The sequence below is a fragment of the Equus quagga genome, chromosome 16, assembly GCF_021613505.1.
Source record: "Equus quagga isolate Etosha38 chromosome 16, UCLA_HA_Equagga_1.0, whole genome shotgun sequence".
Classification (NCBI taxonomy): Eukaryota; Metazoa; Chordata; class Mammalia; order Perissodactyla; family Equidae; genus Equus; species Equus quagga.
The window spans coordinates 59,663,036-59,688,336 of NC_060282.1; the positions used below are offsets into that span (position 1 = coordinate 59,663,036).

The 25,301-nt window shown below is 37.5% G+C and overlaps 1 protein-coding gene across 1 annotated transcript in view; it reads left to right on the top strand.

The window, feature by feature from the left end:
• The window catches only part of RAB2A (RAB2A, member RAS oncogene family), a 96,018-nt gene that overhangs the window by 23,291 nt on the left and 47,426 nt on the right, over positions 1–25,301 (top strand). The window contains exons 2-3 of the mRNA XM_046642153.1: positions 11,482–11,553; positions 21,169–21,236. Of these exons, the coding sequence (XP_046498109.1) occupies positions 11,482–11,553; positions 21,169–21,236 (140 nt within the window). The remainder of the gene's footprint in view (positions 1–11,481; positions 11,554–21,168; positions 21,237–25,301) is intronic.

The following is a 25,301-nucleotide window of genomic DNA, read 5'->3' on the forward strand; positions in this document are numbered from 1 at the left end:
GAGTCACTTTACTGATTACAATAGGAATTATTATAGACAAGTTAACAGGACTAGGAGACTAACAACGTAAAAGTCTAAAGAGAAGGAGGACTGAAAGATGACTCTTGGTAAGTGTGTTGGTTTCCTCGGGCTGCCGTAACAAATTATCACGGACTTGTTTTAGGGCCTAAAACAATAAAAATCTGTTCTCTTACACTTCTGGAGGCCAGAAGTCTGAAATGCAGGTATCGGTAGGGCCGTGCTCCCTCTGAAGGCTCCAGAGATGATCCTTTCTTGCCTCTTCCAGCTTCCAGTGGTTCCAAGAGTTCCTTGGCTTCTGGCAGCATCATTCCAGTCTCTACCTCTGTCTTCACATGGCCGTCTGCCCTCTGTGTATCTGTCCTTGTCTCCCCCTGCCTTTCTCTTTTAAGGACGTTGTCGTTGGATTTAGGCCACAACATAAATCCAGGCTGATCTCATCTTGAAATCCTTAGTTACATCTGCAAAGATCATTTTCCCAAGTAAGGTCACATTCACAGGTTCTAGGGGTTAGGACTTGGACATAGGTCTTCGGGGGCCACTCTTGAGCCTTCTACAGGAAGCCTCCAGATGAGGATCTAATTGAAGTAATTGAGAGGATTGCTATCTTAGATGTGAGGGGGCATTGTGTGGAAAACCAACAGCATAAAAACAAATCTGAATTCATTTTATTTAAAAAAAATTATAGATTTAAAAGAAAATATAGAAGGTGCATATTTTCTTCAATTAATTTTTAGAAATATGTATTTAAAAATTTGAACTCAAGGTCAGATGGGTCTGGTTGGAGATTTTGCTCCTCAAATATATTCATCTTGAAGAATCCTCAACATTTTTATTAAAATTTTTGAATTTGCAAAATTCAGAATTTTTGCATTTGAGCCTTATGATATTCCTTTGAAGTAGGAACACTATATTTTCTTTTTCCCATTTTGCAGATGTGGAAATGGAGCTCGGTTTCTATAACGAATTTGTCTGAGGTCATAGGTCATGAAACAGTACAGATGGATTTGAACACTGCTGTTACAACTGTAAAGCTTGTATTCTTTCTGATATACCATGCTGAATTTATTAATTTTTTATTTAAAAGGAGCAGACTTTATTGTTTTTTCATGTTTTGCATGTTTCTGAATTTGGAATGTTAGCACGAAGAATAAACTTTTCTATGCAAAATAAGCTAATAATATTTAAACCAACTCGCCAAATCTTTATATGATCTGTGTTTGAGATCTGTCAGTTCTTTGGTATGACTTTAAAACATACAGTTCTTCAGTGAATTACTTTCAGTCATGAGATAGGTCGTTCATTAATGAAACTTTTGTTACATTTTGTTTTTGAGGACCAAATATAGTAGATGACAGTATGAAGCCATGATTTCAGAATGATAGTTGGACAAAACTTTCCTTCAGGCGTTAGGAATTGGCCCTGGTATTTTTCATATCTCTGCTTTTTCATATATTTTAAATTAAAGCTGTTTGTCTTGCAGTTTTAAAAATAGAGCCATCACCATTTTTGTGTGTGTCTGTTTGAGGAACATTCACCCTGAGCTAACATCTGTGCCAGTCTTCCTCTTCTTTGTATGTGGGACGCCTCCACAGCATGGCTGATGAATGGACTAGGTCTGCACCCGGGATCTGAACCTGCAAACCCCAGGCTGCTGAAGCACAGCACATGGAACTTTAACTACTCGGCCACAGGGCTGGCCCCTGTCTCACCAACTTTTTAAAATTATCTTTAACTTGGTGGGAGCCCGTTTAGGACTAGGAAGATAAACTTGAGTAGAACACCTAGTACTTATGCCAGTTTTTCTTGTGGAGAAGGAACATAACCTAAAAATCACTGGGAGGCTTATTAATTAGATTCTTGTGCCCAACCAAAGACTTACTGAATCAAAATCTCTGGGGTGGGGCTTTAGGAATCTGCATTTTTAGTGAGTGTTACTTGTAATTGTTTGGCATTGATGTTGTATTTAGATACTCAGTTCTCACCACAACACTGTGTCCAACTGAGGACAGTCAGTGACTTGGACCCTCAATAAAGGAAGAAGGTAAGGTGACTTCATGGTAGAAACGCTGTTACCAGCATTATTAAGTGTAATTTGTATTAATTAAAGAGTGGTGGAATAGCCAAAGCAATCTTGAGAAAGAAGAACAAAGCTGGAGTCACTACACTCCCTGATTTTAAACTATACTGCAAAGCTGTAGTAATCAAAATAGTATGGTATTGGCATAAAAACAGACACATAGATCAATGGAACAGAATAGAGAACCCAGAAATAAACCCAGGCATATATGGTCAATTAATTTATGACAAGGGAGCCAAGAATATATAATGGGGAAAGGACAGTCTCTTCACTAAATGGTACTGGGAAAATTGGAAAGCCACATGCAAAAGAATGAAACTGGACCGCTGTCTTACACCATACACAAAAGCCAACTCAGAATGGGTTAAAGACTTCAATGTAAGACCTGAAACCATAAGACTCCTAGAAGTAAATATAGGGAGTAAACTCCTTGACCTTGGTCTTGGAGATGATTTTTTTGGATCTGACTCCAAAAGTAAAGGCAACAAAAGCAAAAATAAGTGGGATTACATCAAAATAAAAAGCTTCTACCCGGCAAAGGAAACACAGAGGTCAGTGGTTTATCCAAGGTTACCCACGTAGTGCTTTTAACCATTACGTGGTGCTGAGAGTTCAGTCAGCGTCTCTGGGAGCGAGACCTGATACAGATTTGGGGACTTTTTTTTTTTCAAAGATCACAAACTTCTAATGGGTAGAAAGTGATTGGGAGTGGGAGCTCCTTCACGCAGGATGGTCAGGGAAGGCGCCTGTGTGATGAGAAGCCAGCCCATGGGAGTCCGTCTGCATGGAGAGAGGGGAGAGGAGGTGTGAAGGCCTTGCAGCTTCTGGGTAGAGAATGAAAACCAGTGATAGGAGATGGATTTGGAGAGGTCACTTTTATGTTTGTTGTTTCTGTTTAATTCTACGATTATAGAACAAATATGTGCTTTTATAAAGGAAACATCTTTTTTGCTGGTTCCCCTCTTCATACACCTTTAAATACCATCTTATGCTGACAACTCTTAATTTCTAACTCCAACTTGAATATCCTTTCTGAAGTCTAGACTCATATATCCAATTGCCTACTCAACTTTACCACCTGGATGTCTAATAAACTTCTCAACTCAAAATAACCTAACTGGAACTGATGGTCTTTCCTGCTCTACCTACAATTTTCCCCATCTCATTGATCGTTCCATTTGATCAAGCAGAAATGCTGGAGCAATATTTAACATACTTCTCCTTCTTTCAAAACTCGTATCCACACTCTCAACAAATTCTCTTGCCTCTGTTTCAAAATGTATGCAGAATTCAATCACTTGGAACCCCCTCCATAACTACTGCCCTAGTCCAAGACACCATTTCTTGCCTCATGGAGAAAGCCTCCTTAATTGATTTCTTTGCTTCTGCTCTCATCTGCTTCTACTTCTCATACTGCTTCTACTTGTAGATTGTTCTCACTGTAGCAGCCAGAGTGATTATTTTAGAATTTAAGTCAAATTATATTACTCCTCTGCTCAAGACCCTTCAGTGAATCTCTTATTTAATCAGAAGTAAATTTAAAAAGTCCTGCGAGGTCTGCGTGATTAGGCCCCTGTGATTCCTGTGACCTCAGCGCCTGAGGGCATGACTCTTAAGAATGCCTTCTGAGCCTTAGCCACATTGGCCACATTACAGTTTCTCCAACACGTCCCACCTTACAGTTTTTCCTGTTTCCTCAGCCTAGAGTGTTTTCTCAGCTTTCCAGCTGCCTGTTTTCTTACCCCCTTCAAGTCTTTACTTAAGTCTCACCTTCTCAGTGAGAGACCACCTCCTTTAAATACCACATCCTTCCCCTTTCCCCCAGCATTCCAGGTCACATATCCTTACTCTGCTCTGCTTTTTCTCTGTACTATAGCATTTAACACCCTGAAACTAACAAGCCCTGTTTGTCTCTCTGTTTCTCTCTCTGTATATATGCATACATACAAACATGCACACTCATTTTAAAAAAAGGGCTGTTCTTTGTCTCTTTCTCCTCACTCCACAAGGGCAGGGACTTTGTTTTTATTCTTTACTAATATATTCCAGTTGCTTAGCCTTAAAACATATTAGATACTTCTAGAAGGATTGAATTTTGGCAAGCATTGGAGGTACATGTGATTACACTGAAAATGAATAAAACAGGGTTCCTATTTTAGGGAGCTTAAAGTGTAAACAGACGTTATTAATAAGTGATAGTAGTATTGAGAGTAGTAACAAACATTTGTTGAATTCTTCATTGAATTTTACCATGTGCCAAAGACTGTCTTACACAATTAATGCATTAACTTATTTAATATTCCTAGTGAATGTATGAAATAGGTATTATTATTATCCTACTTTTTATAGATTAGGAAATTGGGGCACTGAAAGGGTAAATAATTTGAGGTTCTATTGATGGTGATTGGCAAGGCTGGCATTGGAACCCAAGGAGTATGGCTTCAGAGTCAGAAATCTTAACCACTATGCTATAGTGTTCTTAGAATTAAATGAGGTGACTTACATAAATTGCTTAAAACAATGTCTGGCACAAGAGAAACTTATATATATGTTTTATCTGTTCTTGGGAATCATTTTTAATATTTCAAAGTTCTTGAGAGTATAGTCATAATATGAAAATATTCATTGGCCATTTAGAAAACTGTTAAATTATCTTTTCTAAGTTGTCTCCTTCAGGAAAATCAACATATTTGACTATTGTTCTCTCTGAAAATAAAGGATAATCAGTTGCAAATCCTGTAAAATATGTAGGATTTCATCAAGTATGTGAAAATATTGGAGCACTGCTTCAATTCCATGTAATGCCATTGATGAATGAGGATCTGATATTTAGACTAATAAACAGCAAAAGAAGAGGAAAGATATGGAGGATGCTTTTAAAGAACTATTTGAAAATCAAGGATTAGGAGAGGCTGTTGGGAAAATTGGTGAAAGAAACCTTGGAGATTTTTTCCAATTTTACTTTATACTATAAAAAGAGCAAATATTAAAGGATGTCCTGCCAAGTGTGCATATTGCTAAAAACCCTCTAACTTATTCAACATTTCTTGTATTCTTTGTTCAAGAGGGTGTATTTGTAATTACAAATTAAGCTTTATTGTGTGTAAAATTTATTTTAATATTATTTAGGTTTTTGTAAGAAGTCCAATGAAAGGTTTTTGATTCCTATTTACAATGAAATTTTGGTCCCCATTTTAATGGTTTCCTTTTAGAGCCTTATTTTTTTCTCCCAGAAGATAAAGGGAAATTATTTAAAGGACCTCAGATTTGGTCAGAAGTTTACTCATTTCTTGTGCTGAAATTACTATTTTGTCTATGCAAGATGTTGCAAATAATCCTATATTCCAAAAATCCATTTAAAAATCTACCCTCAATTTTGAGCATTTTTCAAATTTAGAAAACATGGCATTTTGATTAAAGATCTCCTTTCTTTCTTTTTTTTTTTTAAAGATTGGCAGTGGGCTAAAAACTTTTTCCCGTTTTTTTTTTTTTTTTTTTTCTCCCCGTCCCCCCCCCCCCCCCCCCCCCCCCCCCCCCGGGTACATAGTTGTATATTCTAGTTGTGAGTGCCTCTGGTTGTGCTGTGTGGGACGCCACCTCAGCATGGCTTGATGAGCGGTGCCGTGTCTGCAGCCAGGATCCAAACCAGTGAAACCCTGGGCCGCCGAAGCAGAGCGCGAGAACTTAACCACTCGGCCACAGACCCGGCCCCAAAGATCTCCTTTCTGCATGTCTGACCAATGATACAGGTTAGATAGAAGTTCTCAAAAGCCCATGCGTTAGTCTTGTGGAGTTAGCTACTTGATCTGAGCATTGATGTTCCTTGAAGCTGTTGAACTAAGACTTGCGTTTAACTTGAACATAGAGAGAGGTGACTCATTTAATTGTTTTAACTGTGTAGAGGTCGTAATACATATAAAAGAGCACTTAAAAACCAGCCTAATACATAATGGAGTTAAACCACAAGTGCTCATAGATTTTAAAATTCAGTAAAAGTTGTCTTCAAGTTTCAAATTAGCATGCTCAATCATAAGATAAGGATTAGCTTTTTTTCTGGAAGTGCAGATCTGTTTGAGATCGAACGTAGCATTTGTTGACATTGTTTTTGCTGTATTCCAACACAAGAATCTGACCTATACTTTGGTAAAATGGAGAGAAAAATCCTCTATGTTGTTTCACATCGTTTTACTGTGCTTTGTGGCCTGATGGAGCCATTGTTTTCTGTTTAGATTTAAACAGACCTTCAACTGTTAACTTTAAATCCACTCAGTAAAAAGAAAACATTGTTAAAATTTTAAAGCCAAGTAATATAGTAAATCGTCAGGTCTAAGTAGCAGAGTTAGAAAGGAGCTTAGTGATTATCTGGCTCACTTATCTGTACATAGAGTAAAATTATATCCAAGAAATGAAATGATTTGTACAAAGTCGCCTTGGTTAAATCCCTCCCAGGCAGCCATCTTCCAGAGATAGACATACTGAGAAAAATTCAGAATTAGCTATATGTGCAAATTTTCTCTTCTTTTGAATCAACAACTAGGACTTTTTTTGTAGTAAGATAGGAGGCAGGACAGAAGGAGGTTTTATAACACTTGCTTTCTATCTGTTTTGTGCTGGAGATTTGGTGCTGAACATAATCTCTATCTTAATGGAGCTCATGTTCCATTGAGGGTCGCATTGTATTGTGGGAGAGCCTATAAAGCATTATGATACGGTTGATCAGTAAAATTAATAGCTTTTATTTGAGGGTCTTTTCTCTTCTACGTGCTGTACTTTTTGTGTGGTGGTGGTTGTCTGTGTCAGTGTTGAACTAGAGAAGAACAACCAGTAGGGTATATGTGTGTATAGATAAGAGATTGAGTTCAGTTGATTTACTAATGTACGTGATTGTGGAGGCTGGATAAGCAAATCTGAAACCCACAGAGCAGGCTGTAACTCTTAGGCCTGGTCAAAGTTGCTGTCCACTGGTGGAATGATTTCTTCTCTGAGAGAAGCCTAGGTCCTGCTTTGAAGGCATTTCAACTAGTTGAATCTGGCTCACCCAGATTATCTAGAAATCTCATTTATTTAAAGTCAACTGATTATGGACTTTAATTATATCTACCACCTGCCTTCACAGAAACACCCAGATTAGTGTTTGATTGAATAACTGGGGAGGGGCCAAGGCAAGTTGATGCATCCAAAAAACTGTCATGTTGTTTTCATTTTTTTCTTTATGTATATTATGCCTATAGAAAAAGGCACATTTCCTAAATGCAGCTCAAAGAACTTTTATAAACTGGACACATTTAGGTAACCAGCACTGTACAGGGGCCCTTTTACACTTATTTCGTTTGAGTCTTAAAACAATTCATTGAGGTATCTGAGTTTTCCTCATTTTATAGATAGGATTTTGAGGCCCAGAAAGGTCAGATACCTTGCCCCATGACACAGCTAGTAAGTGACAGAGCTGGAATTCTAACCAGGGTTTTGAGGCTTGTGTGGACTATTATGGAAGCCCAAGGTAACATTAATTGTGCATGGGGATTGATAGACTCTTTGGAGCAAGAAAGCTTCACTGAAGAGGCCATAGGAATCCCTAAGCTGGATCTTAAAGTATGAGTTTAGGTTTGCCAAGGAGTAAAACATTCCTTGGTAAGAGGTCCCAGGGAAAGAATATGGTGTCATTTCAGAAGACAGGAGATGGTTTGTTATGCTTAACTTTAGGGTCTTTAGGCTGTGGTTGTGTTTATATGATTTATTGGAATAACAATTTTTCAGCCCAAATTCAAAGAACCTTGTTTACAATTTTGAGGAGCTTGGATTCTATATTTTAAGCAATATAACATGAGAGTGAGTTACTCATCTGTGTTTTAGCAGAAATTTTCCCAGTGGTTTATAAAATAGATTGGAAAAAGGACGAAGGACGAAGGCAGAAAAATCATGTCTTACTGAGAACCAGAACTAGAACACTAAGGATTAAGAGGAGGGAAGAGCAGGGAATTTAAGAAGACTTTTCTGAGAGAATTGATGAGATTGGTAAACCATTAGATGTAGATGATGAAGAAAGGGAATTAAGGATATTGTGATTTTTCTTGTTGGGGTGATCTGTTGGGAAGCAGTTTCAGAGATAAGGAAATACTGAAGGAGAAGCTGAGTTTGTTCTGAGTTGTTGACTGGGAAGATGGTAGGCAGGAGAATGCAGAAGAATGCATTAGGTTTTGGAAGTTTGAGTTCCGGGCCTGAAGGAATTAAAGTGGACGTATTCAGTAGGCATTTGGAAATAAGGAGAGTGAAGTTAAGATGTGGCTGGAGAGAGAGATTTGATACTCAATGGCTGATTTATAGAAGTAGGTGAGACTGTAGGACTGCATTAGTTCTCTCAGGTGAAAAGAAAAGGTAACCAAAGACGGGATGGTGGGGAAAACCTCCAGTACTTAAGACTTGCGTGGAAGAAGAGGAGCAGTTGTCACAGAATTAAGAAACCAAGGAGGTAGTTATAGTCTCGTAAACCAAAAGAGATCATTTTCAAGGAGGTTGTAGGCAGATGAACTATATAGATATAGTTTATGAGCCCAAATAGATCATATTTCTGGACTAGATGAGATGAGGACTGAGAAAAGGCTAGCTAATTCAATTTGGCAATTTGGAAAAGCATTGGTGATTGTGAGCCAGACACCCCAAGTGTTTGGAAACAAGTTTATCTAGAATTAAAATAATAGAAATCAACAAATACTGAATAAGATAAACTATCTGTAAATATCACCAACCCTAACAATGGTCAATAGATATGTAATGAAGGAGACTTGCGAAACACCACAGTGGCACTTGAATATTTTCTCCGCCTTTCAAGATACAATTAAGGGCTGGCCCGTGGTCGAGTGGTTAAGTTCTCGTACTCCACTTCAGCGGCCCAGGGTTTCACTGGTTTGGATCCTGGGCGCGGACATGGCACCACTCATCAGACCATGTTGAGGTGGCATCCCACATGCCACAACTAGAAGGACCCACAACTAAAAAAATATACAACTATGTACTGGGGGGATTTGGGGAGAAAAAGCAAAAAATATATATATGTAACAACAACAAAAAGATACATTGATTACCTGAAGAAAGAATATAGAGTTTTGAAAGTGAAGAACCAAAGAGTCAGTAAGCATTTTCTCTATTTAACCAGCATTCGGTCAGAATAAGTGGTATTGATATTACTGGAGCAATGTGTATTCTGTTGTAAGATACGAAAGGGTTTTCACTTAAATGATTATTAGATTGTTAGATGATTCTTCAGGTCCCTCAGTAAAATCTGTGATTTCTAATTATAATTTTTTCTGTGCCATATGGGAAAATTTTGGACATTGAAAATAGAAATGAAAAGACACAGAGGAATCTTAAATGCACATTACTAAGTGAAAGAGGCCAATCTGAAAGGTTATATGTTGTACAATTCCAGCTATATGACATTCTGGAAAAGGCAAAACTGTGGAGACAGTGAAAAGATTAGTGGTTGCCAGGGGTTGGGGTAAGGGAGGGACTGATAGGCAGAGCATAGGGGATTTTTAGGGCAGTGAAACAATTCTGTATGATACTATAATGGTGGATACATTATGCATTTATCAAAACCCATAGAATGTACAGCACCAAGAATGAACCCTAATGTAAACTATGGACTTTGAGTGATGACAATGTGTCAGTGTAAATTCGATTGTAACAAGTGTTACAACTGGATGCTGATATTGGAGGAGGCTGTGCTCATGTGGGGTGGGGAGTATATGGGAACTTGCTGTGCTTTCTGCTCACTTTTGCTGTGAACCTAAAACTGCTCTTAAAAATAAAGTATATTTTAAAAAAGAAAGAACTGAAGATTCATATGTCAGTTGTTCACCTATTTTATACTTTCATTCTTTGTTTTTACTTTCACACTTTTTAAAAACTAATTTTCCTTTCTATCCTAGACCTGAAAGACTACTCAAAGGAGTTTAGAAATCTGATAAAATGAGTTTGACTTCGTGCCTTTTGTAGTGTAGAAAGGAATTATGGATAAAAGAAAGAGAAGAAAACTAAGGTCAAATGTTACGAAATTCCAGTTTATTTTCAGTTAACTAGAATCTTAAAACATTCAAAAAACTTTGAACAAATAAAATATTTCCTGAAATATATATATACACACACAGAACATTTCTTTGATTTGTTACTGGGCATTTTGACAATCTTTATAACATTTGTGATGTTTGACAGTAGGGCCAATCATTCAGCAAAGTTGTGAAGTGCCTTATCTCTGCCATAAAACAGACAGCAAGTCAGAAGATATTCATTGCCCTTCTCTCATTGAGTTTATAATCTAGAAGACGTCGAACAGCTTTCAAGCATCACTTCAGAAAGCCCTTCTCCAGCCCTTCTGTCTAAATTGTCTCTTTTGTTATGCTTCCTTGTAGCACTTTATTCTCTTCTTTCAAATGGCACTTATTATAATTACTTCAAATTACAGTTTATGTAGATTTGGGTATTCATTCTGTTTAATTTCTCTACCTGTACTAGATTGTAAGGAAGGAAACAGCTCCATTTTCCACACGATTGTATCTTCAGGTCCCTAGTGCAGTGCATAGTTAGCGTTCAGTAAAGACTCGTGGAGTCAATGGGTGAAGGAGTGAATGATGACTGCCTCTAGAGTTCTGTAGAAGTGCAGAATGCTGTCAAGTACGCAGACTTGGTCTAGAGTGAGGATAAGGGCCTGAATGCATAGGAAGGTGGTGTGTTCAGTATGCACTTCTCCTCAGAGGGCAAGCAGGGTGAATATAGAACATTTGCCCTTCGTTTAGAAATGTGGAAGCTATTCGTGACCTTAACAACGTGAAATTTGGTGTTATAGTGAAGGAATGCAATTCGTTACAGTTGATCCTGAAATGAATTAGCCAGATGATAGAGCAGCAAGTAGCTTTTCCCAGAAAAGTAGATCCCAAACACTAACTGCTACCTTATTTGTCTGCTTGTTTGTTGTGTGTAGGAGAGTAAGATAAGCTATAAAAAGAGGAAATTACTATGTTTTAAAATTTTCTCACTACTACACAAAACACAAAAGTGCATGAACACTTAACTGCATGAGTACTGTGGTAGAGGCTACTGGGAGGACCTGGTTGGTTGTTTTCTAGGGGTTGCTGCCACTTTTATCTTTCAGATTGAAAAATGTTGAATTAATAAGAAAGGATGGCAAGGGTGTTTTGGATTGGTTAACACCCTTCACTTAAATCATCAGTCCTCTAATTTCCCAGGAAGTTAGAGCACTGAGAAATCATGGGAGATGGTTTACAGAGCACCAGAAACCCTGGCTGCTTCTTTTCCATGTGCTTTTATAAAATGTTTTCTTAATCTGTGACTTTTGTCTCTTAATTTTTTTTTTTTTTTACTTTCAGGTGTTGGTAAATCATGCTTATTGCTACAGTTTACAGACAAGAGGTTTCAGCCAGTGCATGACCTAACTATTGGTAAGTTTTGTAAAAGAGATGGGAAGCATTTGAAAGTTTTGGGTAGTGGAAATGGAATGTGCTTGAGGGTCCGTTCTATTAGTGATGAGTCAAAAAATAATGAAACTAGATTTGTTGCTGTGCAGAGTTTAGTCTCCATTGCTTTTTAAAAATATAATTATAGTAAAAATCATGTTACCTGACTGTGTAGAGGTGGTTGGAGCGCAGGAAGACATTAATATTTTGATTGTATTTAATGATGAAACAAATGATTGGGTGACAATGCAGCATATGGGTAAGAAGAGAGACTCTAGACCAGCTTGCCAGAGTTCAAGTCAAGGCTCTGCCACTAACCAGGTGGGCAGGCGACTTGACCACTTAATGCCTTAGTTTCTTTATCTGTGAAATGAGAATAATAGTAGTTCCAATCTCACAGAGTTAGTGTGAACAACAAATGAGTCGATAAACATGAAGCACTGGAACAATGCCTGGTGACATGGTAAAGGCTTAGGCTTACCTATAATTATTAATTGAGAAAAACTACCATCAGGCATTTTTTAGTTTTCTCAATTGTGAAGAATAAATGAAATAGTTACTAGCAAGGAATAATCGACAAATATTAGCTATTATTATTAGTGATATTACTCATTAATAGCAAAAGTATAAAATTAAAATGAGTGAAAAGCTAAAAACTTTTAAGAATATGTTTTGGGTCCTTATTTGTTAAACAACTATATTTATATCCTGAAAGCTAAAGAATCTAGCTGAATTACTCTTCCATGGCTGTAGCCCATTAACAACTAGAAACTAGTCAACTGTGAAGAAATAAGGTAATTGGAAATCCAGTTAGACTTTACAACTGATAGCTTGATATGTTTTTTTCAGCCGGTGACCACTTATTTTCCATGAATACTGTTAACTCACTGTGACAAGCAAGTTGATTCTCATGTGCTGTGTAAAATACCAAATCAAAGATAGAGTTTATGAATCAAATTATTAGATCGATTAATAGTTTTCAAGCAAGCCACATGTACTTTGAAGACTCAAGTCTTTCCTTAGTGGCTACTGTCAATAAGAGTATTCAGATTCCATTTTAATTTTGCTAGTTTTAAGTCTACGCAATAATGATGGGTAAAACAGGTACTACTGGTTCATGCTGGTCTTCGTGGTATAGTATAACTTTGGTGAGCTCATTTTTGTGTAGGATCTGCTGTTTGCCCAATAGGTCTGAACCTTGATAGCTATCTCTTAGGCATCACTCAGTTCTGAGATAACTAGCCAAACAGTTGTTTTTAGGATAGAGTATAAACAAAAATGTCTCCTTTTTCATTGAAGCTTTCATATAAATTTCTAAGTTGTTACATCACACCTGATGGAGAGGTTGGGCCTGAGCCTGGGATGAGAGACTGACTTAGGCTGTACTTGTGGAGAGAGAGAAAGGAGTAGACCAAAGGGAGTTGTCTGGAAAACTGTAACTCACGCAGCTCTACCACCTGGCTTCACTCTGGATTTGTGGGTCGGAGGCACCATGTCTTCTCTTCTCTCTTGGCCTGGGTTAACTGGTGTCTTCCATGGCTCAAGCCCCAACCCCCGCCTGACGGGCCCACTGCTGGTCTGGCTTCTGAGCTCTGGTAACCCTGGTTTCTCTCTTGGTCCCCCGAGCCTAGGCGTGGTAGCAGCTTCCTGCTGTTACTAATCTCTGAGTTGCTTTACCATCTCTTCTTTGGGCTTCTTAGCTCTTCCTTTACTATAACCAATTCTCTACTTTAAATTCCCTTTGTTTTAAATACTTAAGTATGGTTTTTGTTTCTCTGGTTGGACCCTGACTGCTATACCTTATGACATCCATCACAACAATTTATTTTTCAGACATAAAAACAATTTAGCAGGTCAGTAGCACATATTTTTTAAAGGAACATTGAAGTGTTTGCTAAAATAGGTTTAAGACAGTGTATTGATTCTGCTGCCTACTTGCCTTTGCCTGATGAATAGAAGAAGATAAAAAAGTTAAGGTTGGGTCATGACTGAGAAGTTTTAGTGACAGAGAAGAGTTAATAAAAGACCATAAAAAGTGAGGAAAGACTCTATGAAATATTCCTTACCCTTTGACTACTATCTCAGTGAGACTTGTTATGATATGGATCAAAGTAGTAGTTTATAAATAGCTTCCTGGATACAACTACATTGAAGGTGCAGACTAGTCTTGCTACTCAAAGGATGGTTCAAGGGCCATTGCACTGGACTAGCATAAGTGTATGTGGGAGCTTGTTTAGGAATCTACTGAATCAGATTCTGCATTTGAACAGGATCTCCAGGTGATTCATATGAACATTAAAGTGTGAGAAGCGTTGGAACAGTGGCTTTTAAGTACTGATTACCCAGGTAGAAATATGTTTTATATTGTTGACCTCATGCACACATGTGAGCACACCCACACACACACATCCTGACATCTCACTTCCTTTACTTCACTTCCTCCTGTGATCTTGCTTCCACTTTGTCTCAGCTACTCATTCTGATAGTCACACCCAGAATCTTGTCATTGCCAGTATTTGTAACCACTCCAGAATCTCAGTTTCGTGCATCTGGCTGTTTGACTATCCCTCGCATCCTTCTAATGCACACCCTCTAGCTCCTAATGTTAACGATTTATTTACTCCATCAGACATGTAATCCATTGATGTACCATTTTCACTCTCTCCATTTTCACTCTCACCCCTCTCAAGTTCTTACTTCCCTCCTTGTCCATCTTTACTTCTAACTACTGTAATGATGTCATTATAATCACTCCTCCATGCACCCTCAACCCACTTGTCCCCTTTCTTCCTTCATCATACTCTTGTGGCTAACACCTAGGTTAGATTCAACTATATTTACTCCATGCCTGCATGGAGAAAAACACAGAGGCATGCTAGCTGGTCTCATTGTAATTCCTTGGATACTAACTTCTAACTGCCCAACAATCACACTTTATTTCCAGTCCAGTCACTTTTTCCTGTATAACTATCTTATACTTTCTTGCACTTTAAGCATGCGGCACCTAACTTGTCTTCACTCTTAGATGAAAACCTTGGTTTCTATTTCACTCAGAAAATAGAGGCAAATAGAAGAGCATTTTCACAGGTTTCCACCACCATGTAGACCCACCTACGTGCATTGTGCCCAAAACTCAGCCTTCTCCTTGCTAATCTGGATGAACTCTTAATTTGCAAGGCCTGCTCAAGAACAGTGCTTCAGCAGGTTTTTTTCTTTCAAGTATCAATTTTTTCCCTTTTTGATGTTAATTTTTTATGACTTTATTTTCTTTTCCAGCTTTCAATCCTTTTCTCTCCTTTTAGCAAAAGTCCTCAGAAAGAATTGTCCTTATTTTTTTTTTTTTTAAAGATTTTATTTTTTCATTTTTCTCCCCAAGGCCCCCTGGTACATAGTTGTGTATTCTTTGTTGTGGGTTCTTCTAGTTGTGGCATGTGGGACGCTGCCTCAGCGTGGTCTGACGAGCAGTGCCATGTCCGCGCCCAGGATTCGAACCAAAGAAACACTGGGCCGCCTGCAGCGGAGCGCACGAACTTAACCACTCGGCCACGGGGCCAGCCCCGAATTGTCCTTATTTTTTATCTCTCATTGTTCTAAACCTACTCCAACTAGGGCTTTCTCCTTCAATGTATACATATTCAGCTGCTTACTTAACGTCTCTTCTCTTGTATGTCTAATTGGCATCTCAAACTGAACACATCCCAAATAGCTCCAGATCTTTTTTCCTCCCAGATCCTCACAACTATACATCTACACACACACACAGACACACCCCCATACCCTTCCTCTTGCCTAGATTTATTTTTCTCCTTAACTTTTTATACAAGTAAATATAAATGAACATTGTCTCTCACCCATATAAAGTGAAGTTGTCTCATGACAGCAGAGTTACCTGTTTTGTTCATTGCTGTATCTCCAGCACCTGAAAACATACAAGGACTCTATAAATATTGCTGAATTAATATACTGTCTCTCTGGAGGGAAAGCTTTATAAAGCAACATTTAATGTTACAGTGCTTAGTGTATGCATCCTTTTAATGCTATTCAGTTACGTTGTTTACAAATAATTCTAGTTACAGCCCACTAATTCTCACCACATTTATTTCACTACCTGCTAATGGACACACTGGTCTGGAGGCCAAGCCATTTATATGTTGATTCCACCTTCCTGCCTATTTCCCCCACTTCCTTAACCCAGTCAACATATAAGCAGTGACTACTAGGAGTGAAAGTAGACTTTTGGGAAAAAGGTGGCAGAATTGAAGCATCATTTCTTCTGTTAGGCTCCCCACAGGAGATCTGTTAAAAATACACCTATTTGGCGTTCAATTTTCTGATAACTTGAGATATCTAGAATTACATTGCCAAGAACAGGAAGATAGCTTAAAAGACGTCGTGTGAACATCTAATGTAGATCACACAAAGTCTGTGTACCTGAATCTTAAAATGTAAGTGTATTTTTCTGACAGGGCATGGTCAGTATGAAAACATTGTAAATATCCAGAGAAAGTTAAACTCCCTGTCTAACTTGCCTTTGGCCCTCCAGTAGCCACTGTGGTGAGTTTGGCCTGTGTATCTCCTTCTAGAGTTTTTAAACATATTCATCAACACACAGCTGTTCTAAATTTGTGCTTCCTCCACCAATGTACTATAGTACCCATTCTCATCACCCTTGCCTCTACTACAGCTTATTAATGTTTTTAATATTTGTGAATTGGAGAGGGGAAAATGGTTATTTTACTTTTTAGTTCCTTAATTTTTGGTGAGGCTGAGCATTTTTTATACGTTTAAGAACCACTTTTGTGTCTTCTAATTACTTGTTTACATTTTCCCCCCTTCTACTACTAGTTTTCTTTGGTCAATCCATTGACATTTTCCTTTGTCTTTCAAGCCTTACTAAGGAAGGCTCCTCAGTGCACAAATTATGTACATATTCTGTTAAATATTCTTCTAATACTATAAATTTGTACTCTATCTGGTATATGGTCATGTATATGATTTTCTATAATCGCTTTATAGCTTGTGGCCCCACACAAATAAGCCTGTCTTTCTTTTCTATTTGAATTGTCACCTTTGTCATATGCTAAATCTCCTTGTTAGTGAGCATGTTTGGGGACTCTCAGATCTATTCGATTTCTGGGTTGGTGTTTTTTTTTTTTTTTGTATTTCATAAGGTAGTATCACACTATGGTATTCGTAGTAACTTTGTGGTATACTTAATATATGATTGGCATTTTTCCTTTTCTAAGTTTTCTTGATTATTCTTGTGCATGTTCTGTCGGGTGAACTTTCATCTCAGTTTGCCAAGTTGCAAAATTTTTGGTGAGGCTTTTAAAATTTGATAAGAATTTTAGTAAGTTTATGAGTTAAAGGGGCATGCCCAGTGGTGCAGCAGTTAAGTTCGCATGTTCCGCTTCGGTGACCCAGGATTCGCCAGTTCTGATCCCTGGTGCAGATCTACACACCACTTGTCAAGCCATGCTCTGGCAGGTGTCCCACATATAAAGTAGAGGAAGATGGGCTTGGATGTTAGCTCAGGGCCAGTCTTCCTCAGCAAAAAGAGGAGGATTGACAGCAGATGTTAGCTCAGAGCTAATCTTCCTCAAAAAAAATAAAAATAATAAAAATAAATTTATGAGTTAATTTAGAGAGTTTATGTTTTTATTATATTGAGATTACCTATTTATATACATAATATGTGTTTTCCTGTATTCCAGCTTTCTAAGTGCTCTTCTGTAAAGTTTTAAAATTTTCTTTATACAGCCTTATGCTTATCTTGTTTGTTTTGGTAGTTTATAGATTTTGTTGCTATTGTGAATTGGGTTTTTTCCACCATTATTGTTGTTAAATTATTTTGCACTTTCTAAGTAGATAGTTTGGTCTTATCTGTAAGTCATAATTTTTTCCTTAGCTAATATTTATACCGTTTAGCTTTGTTCTTGTAATTTATGATCAAAATCTTAAGAACAATTTAAAATTGAGGATGTCTGTTGTAATCTTTTTTTTTTTCAGTGTAATTTGAATTCCTCTGATGTTTTACCTTTTACTATGGTATTTGCTGTTTATTTTTCATAAAAAATTAAGGAAATTTCTTTTTTATGTCTAGTTTTCCCTTTGATTCTAGAATTAGGAAAATCAAACCTTCTTCCTACAAGTCTCTGTTTTGAACCTCTGCAGTGTCTGGGTTGCAGGAGCAGGTCCGTATGTTCTCATACTGGTCTAAGGAAGGCCCAGCCTGACTCTTGGCTTCATAGCCAGCTATGCTCTCTGCTGTAGCAGCCCCACCTGGGGGAAGGAGCGACATTCTGCTTCTTACTATGCAGGGATGATAATGATTTAGAGACATTTAGAAAATAGGTATTGAGGGCCGGCCCCATGGTGGAGTGATTAAGTTCGCGTGCTCCGCTTCGGTGGCCCAGGGTTACGCCGGTTCGGATCCTGGGCGCGGACATGGCACCGTTCATCAGGCCGTGTTGAGGCAGTGTCCCACATGCCACAACTAGAAGGACCTACCACTAGAATATACAACTAGGTACTGGGGGGATTTGGGGAGAAAAAAAGAAAATATGTATTTACATTGAGAGTATTTTGTTCTGGAAGGTTTGAAGTGAATAACACCTTAAAAAATAAGCGTCACTCCCTGACAATGTTAGGTAAATCAGGCCTTGCCTTTGGCTCCACAGACAATTTGTCTGGCAGCCACATTGTCTCTTAATTGAAAATGTATCTGGGAAAAGAGCCTCAAGGGCATTGGGGATCACGCTTTATCTCATAAAAAAAAGCCTTTCTAAAAGGGATTCTCAAGCGTATATATATATACTTAATGAAAAAGATTTAAAATGTTTAAAAATCTAGAAGAGAATTCAGGTTTGGGAGTTTTTTTTTATGTTTCCAAGCCTTCCAGGACACTAGCTTCAGTATTTTCTTTTGCCACATAGAATACAAAGGTAAAACCTGCGTTGAACCCAGTTATGAGAAGGTAGATGGGAAAGAGTTAGGTTTCTGAAGCTGAAATTGAATTCTGTCTGTTTTTATTTCATTTGATAGGAAAACAGAAATCATAGTTTTTTAGTAATCAGTAGTACTTGTCAATTTTTCCTTTTGACATCTGTATTTTTCTTTCTACTGTTATTCTTTATCTCGTTCCTGATTCTTTATCTTGTTCCTGGATAATGCAGTAGCCTTTTAACTAGTTTCTTTGCCTCTCATTTTTTTATTCTCTGTCCTCATCCTCTTGGTAAGTGAAGTTAAAACATCAATTTTATTATGACGTTTCTCTGCTTTACAAACAGTCCTGATTTTCGTATAACATTTCTTTAAAATTGGATAAATTTTTAGAGGCAAAATCTTTGTTTAAAGATGTTAGGCTTTAGCAACCTCTGTCTGCTTCTTGGAATAAAGAGATAAATATATCAAAATCCAGTTATGGCTAAGTTAAATGAAAGTTAATATATTAGAATATCTGCAGTTTCATATAGAACCCACAGGAGGGTGGCCGCTTGGACTTGAGAATGGGCAGGAATGGAGCATCTTAGAGGCCAGGAAGCAGGACAGCCCTGCAGCAGAGATGGTCGTAGCCTTTCATCTGCTAGGATGAAATGGTTGCAAATCAATTTTAGCATCTTTATCCCTCTGCTCAGGATGTCACTTCCAGAGAAAGAGCATCTGCTTGCCCTTGTTTGCCTTGCCTACCTACCCTTGGTTATCAGTCAAGGGTCTGTTTCTAATTTGTAGTTGTTTATTGTCAAATTTGACGTTATGCATTGGATTGAAGAAATCTTGAATCCCAGTGAGCAGTGCCGATGCTTTTGGATTGTGGTTAAAAGCCCATCCATGCCAATGGAAGGAAAAATAGGATTTCTCGCTCCAGTTTATGGCTAGAAACAATTCATGAAAAGGCTTCCACTTTGTCAAATATCTTACTGGTATGTAGAATTTTGTAGTTTAGTACATTCCTTTTAAATCCTGGATATTTCAAAGAACATTTGTCCTGTATTCAGCCATTGGTTTCTTTCCTCAACTACTCTCATTTTCATGTCATTGATGGTAATCTGGTGGATGATTGTTTTGTGTGTCTCTCCACCACATGGCGCAGAATATATATGAATATATGTATGTGGACAGGTAGATGTGTAAATGTTGTCATGGTTTTGCACTGCATAATTTTATAATTTTGCATTTTTTACTCTAGTACATCATGACTCCTGGATCTTTTCTCTCTAGCTTTCCTGTATTGCTATGTCTGAGAAACATATCATTAATTTCTTGGTATCGCCTATGCCCCTAGGATGGAACAGGTACTAAAATGTAAAGTAAAAACTCCGTCAGGTTACATATCATGGGAAGACAAATTACCTTTCTATCTCATCCTTCTAATCACAGTTGGGAGAATTATAAGAGATGCTGAAATGTAATTCTGACCCTGGGCGATTTGCCCTTCCTTGGGCAACTAGAAGCTGTTTTTCTGCCAAGATGACATCTGGTTTCTGGAGACCATGTGTGTCTTCCCTTCACTCTGACTCTGATCTAAATACTGATAGAACACACTTCAAGCCGTAATGATTTGATACATTATAAGTGATAGACTTCTTTCAGAGTCTTTTTACCAGCTGTTTGCTGTTCTGAAGTTATCCCCTTTTTCTTCTCCTATTTTGATGATTGAATGAGTACTTTCAAAAGAGATGATAAATGCAAAGAAAAAAGCCAAAGTAGTAAACTTAAAAGTGTAAAGTTTGTATTTCCTTTGACCTGCAATCCTGTTTCCTGTAATTTGCCTAAAACCATAAGTTGAAAAATGTATGCAGAAAGTACATTTCAACAACTACTTAGTGAAAATTTGAGAATGCTCTAAATTTGTAGCAGCAGAGTACCATTTTAGTAAAGAGTGTGTGTGTGTCTATATATACACATAAACACACACACACAGGAATATTAGGGGACATCAAAAATAATGATATGGTTTTATATATTTATTGATTTGCAAAGATATTTGTGATTATGGAATAATGTCTGTGACATATTACTGACTGAAAAGCACATTGCAGAACAGCATTTGTATGTTCCCATTTATGTAAAATTGTGTACTTATTTCTCCATGTGTATTTCTTCATGGAGCAGTGTCTGGAAGTATGTTTAAACAGTGGTTATCTCTAGTGGGCAGAGTTGGAGATTTCTTTCCTACTTGATAACGTGTACTGGGAACCAAAACTATGATGTTGAAATTCATCTATTCCTTTTTCTGATTTTTATACCACATTAATAATTTTAAAGAAATTGTAATATTTGTTAATAATTATGGTTCTTGAATCTAATTTCTAGTTGTTTTTATATTACTGAGCCTGCGAAACATGAAGACTGCAGTTGGCTTCCTGACTATACTAGACTTGAATATCTTAGTGTTTTAGTTATATCCTTAACTTAGGTCTTCTTAGCACCTCTGCCTTAGCTTACACATTTTCTAAGGATAGGAGCTGTAATTGTTAAAGTTTGTCTATGTGTCACCTGGCATAGCGTGTCCTGGAAATAAACATCCTTTTTTTAATATTTAAATGTGAAATATTATCCCACTAGTTTGTGTAACAAATCATTTTCTACTCTATTCAGGTGTAGAGTTTGGTGCTCGAATGATAACTATTGATGGAAAACAGATAAAACTTCAGATATGGGATACGGTAAGTATAGCAAAAATACATTGTATGACCTCAATAAAGTTCTTTTATAAAAGTAAATTGTATGGTTGTTTTGTTTTAATGTTATTTATGCCTGTTACGGTTTATTAGAGACTAATACCCCTGCAGTCATGAGATGAAATGTAAAGGTTAGTTTTTCTTATGCAGTGTTTGGAACAGATACACCCCAGGTGTTGGGTATTGGTGAACATTTCTGAGTGAATACCAGGCTATGTGGTCTAAACAGAAATGCTCAAGAAACTATGTTTTTTAAGAAAACAAGTAGCATTTCCTAAAGTACACATAGGAAGTAAAATATGAATGTCAGTACCATAGAGTCACTTGATCTGACAGCTTATTAATTTATTTAAAAAGTTTGAGTTAGTCCTAACCACCTGAAGCCACCTTGCTCCCAATCCTATTTCCATCATTTACATTCATTGAGTGCCTGTTACGTGCCATGCTATGTAAGCTTTAATGGCAGTTTCTCATCTGAACCACAGAACGTGAATTTAAGAGACTATTTTCTCTATTCTCCCATCTTAGTTGCATAAGAAAAGTTACTTTAATATATACAGTGGATGCCTTAAGATAGCAGTTCTCAAACCTTTTTGCTCTCAGAATCTCTTGATACTTTGAAAAATTAGTGAGAACCCCAAAGAGCCTTTGCTTACAGGGCTTATAGCTATCAGTATTTACCATATTAGAAATTAAAACTGAGAAACTTATTCGATACTTAGTTATTAATTCATTTGAAAATAACCATAAACTCATTGTATGTTAGGATAAACAATGTAATTTTTATGGAAATTAAATGTAGTTTTCCAAAACAAAAGCCAAAACTATATTTTTGTAGTAAGAGAAATGTCATATTGGTACATTTTGAAAAATCTCTTTACTGTTTCGTTAAGACAGCTGGATTCTCATATCTGCTTCTGCATTGAGTCTTTGTGTTGTTTAGCTGAAATATATGAAGCAAATACAGTCTCACACAAATAGATGGTTGGGAAATAGAGGACCTCATGGACCCTGAAAGAGTCTCAGGAGTTCCCGGGGGTCCTGGGGTCCCCCTTTGAGAACCACTGTCTTAGGGCAATTATGACTTAATTCTTCATGGAACCCCAGTTGAGAAAAAGCAAAAGGTTTCCTTTTATGACAAACAGGATATTCTCTAAACTACTAAATGAAATATAAAATATGTGGAATTTTATCATCATATAACCCTGGTCTTTTTTCCTCTACTCACTCAGTCTTAGTTGTTCATCTGTCATGTATAATAGCTATGGAAGGAAAGAACCTTGGAAAATATTTGGTCTCACAAACTGGATTCCCAAGAGGACCAAGCAAGTTGCTGAAGGCTGTGTAGGTTTCCTGCTACTTCCTGCGTGTCACACAGTCAGCTCTGAAATGGAAAACCCTAAATCTCTAGCTTGTTTGCTCTCTCCCAGAGTTATGCCTTGGACTCTAGGTTCTTGTGCTTTCGTGTCTCCTTTTTGTCAGTGAAGATTTGTACTTGTACTGTTTCTTAGGGTTTCCCCCCTTGAGCCTGTAGCATCTAATAACTTTTTTGGTTTATATTCTCTCAGGCCACATGATTTCAAAACTGCATGAAAATGAGAAAAATATGCAAAGTCGTTTTTTCCCTAGAGGTTTAAAATTAATGATCTCCAAACCAAAAGGAAGTATTTTCTACTTCTGTATTAAAAGAGTTTCTCTTGCTTTCTTAGCTAATAAACTTGTGCAACGCACATCTTTCAGTGCAGTGGGGTGGGAACAAAACTACTTGCTCTTCTTTAATAAACATGTTTTTCATACCTTGTACTTTGCATAAATACTTGCTTTGCTTGAAGTAATTTTTTCCCCTTTTCCATTTAAGACCAGCACAGATGTCAACTCTTGTGGAGCCTCTCTGACCCCCATGGGAAAGCTGATCCTACCCATAATAGTTTTTGCATATTTCTGTTATAGCTCTGATCCCGTTGTTACATGGTTTTTTGTTCACATATCTACCCTCCTTAGAGTAAACATCATAAGGGAAAGGACCATCTATTTCTTATTCAACTTTGTATCTTGTATTCTTAGTTTACTGACTGATAGACTCTTTGGTAAATTTTCTTGAATGAATGAGTAAAGCATCTCATTCTGTCTAAGTGACTTTAGGATCATTGGATGTGTTCAAGAGACATCATCCCCTAAAGTACATGGTTTCAAAAGGAAAGATTAATATAGTAGTGAAAATTATGTGATTTTTTAAGACACAAACCACCTCAATGTGGTTTATTCTGATTTATTCAATTGTTTTTCTGTCCTTAAGGTGCTCCCTTAAGTAATCCCCCTCCCCCTTTTTGAAACTTGAACAAGTCATGCCTTCCCCAGTTGTTTCCTTTATAGGTTAACTAGTCATGCCTTCTTTTATTAAGAGCCTTTTTTTCCCTTAGCTTATGAGTTGATTGTTTTACACTGCAGTGATCTTTTGAAAGAAATATATAATAATTAGTTATACTGGACAGCATGAAGGGGAAATAGGAAAAAAACTCTTGTTCACACTTCCTCTAGAAGGGCACAGGGATATTTTTCTTTCCTCTGTATCTAAAAGGGGAGAGACTGTGGAGCCTTTGAAGACATGACCCCCAAAAAAGAATTGCAGAGCTTCTGCATGGAGGATGCTAGGAACCAGTGGTCTGCTCCGGATTTTAAGGAATATTCACAAAAGTCTGTTACTACTTTTGAAAGTTATTTCTTGAGTCTCTCTGCCTTATAGGTTTTCCTATTAATATCATTAGTTTTCTTCTTACCTAACTTCAAAAACTCTTTAGTAGACATTATGTGACATACGTTGTGGTTAGTTCCACATTTAGTTTATATCTGAGTGAAACACTGTCCCATATTCTTAACGTTTTGCAGTGTGTCTATACATTTGGATAGCAAGCCACATTTTTAGTAGCAAGGGTCATGGTCTATTCTTGGTTCAGGACATTTATAAAACCATCCTTCAGGGGAAAATTTGCCAAATGTTAAGGTTTGTTTCATCAGCCTTAAAGAAATGACATTTTTTTCCCCAATGACTAAGTCTCAGTATCTTAGGATGTTTGTCATCTGTTGTATACCCATTTCCATTCACACACACACACAAAATAAGTAAAATAAGGTGTTTTCCTTGCAAAATTTCCGCATTAACCATCTTTGCTTTCTTTTGAAAATACTAAGTATAGCCAGCCCTGGTGGCCTAGTGGTTAAGATTCACTGCTCTCACTGCAGCAGCCCAGGTTCGTTTCCCAGTCAGGAACCAGACCACCTGTCTGTCAGTTGTCATACTATAGCAGCTGTGTGTTGCTGTGATGCTGAAAGCGGTACCCCGGTATTTCAGATACCACCAGGGTTATCCATGGTAGACAGGTTTCAGTGGAGTTAGCTTCCAGACTAAGACAGCCTGTGAAGAAGGACCTGGCCGTCTACTCCCGAAAAACGTGGCCATGAAAACCCTATGAATAGTGGGGGAGCATTGTCTGATAACAGCACCAGAAGGTGAGAGGAATGGGCAAAAAGACCAGGTAGGGTTCCACTCTCCTGTACAGAGGGTCCTTAAGAGTCGGAATCAACTCCACAGCACTAACGACAAAAGTATATCTGCCAGCAGATGCTCCCTGGAGGCCTTGCTGAAAGCAGTGATAACGGTATATCAGTGCCTCCCTCAAAGCATTTTCCCTTGACTCTGTAACTTTTTTTCCTCTTATCAGAAGTCAAATGTGTGATATTCTTGGTCTCTGTCAGGATAAGTCGAAGAAACGTAAGTTGTACCCAGTTCTTGTTCATTGACTGATGGAAGAAGGGCGGAAGAAGTCCATTCTCACTCTGAGACCCTCATCCAGCCTTTACTCACCCTTTTCTATTCTTACTCATCTTTCACTTTTTGTCACTTTTTCACTTACCTTCCCAGCATATCCAAATAAATTTTATCCTCCACCATGTATCTGCCCAACTTGCTAGAAATATTTTTATTTTAGATTTACAAATGTTTCCCATCAAATAACAGTAAAACTATGTAAAAGAAAATCATGTTAAACTTAC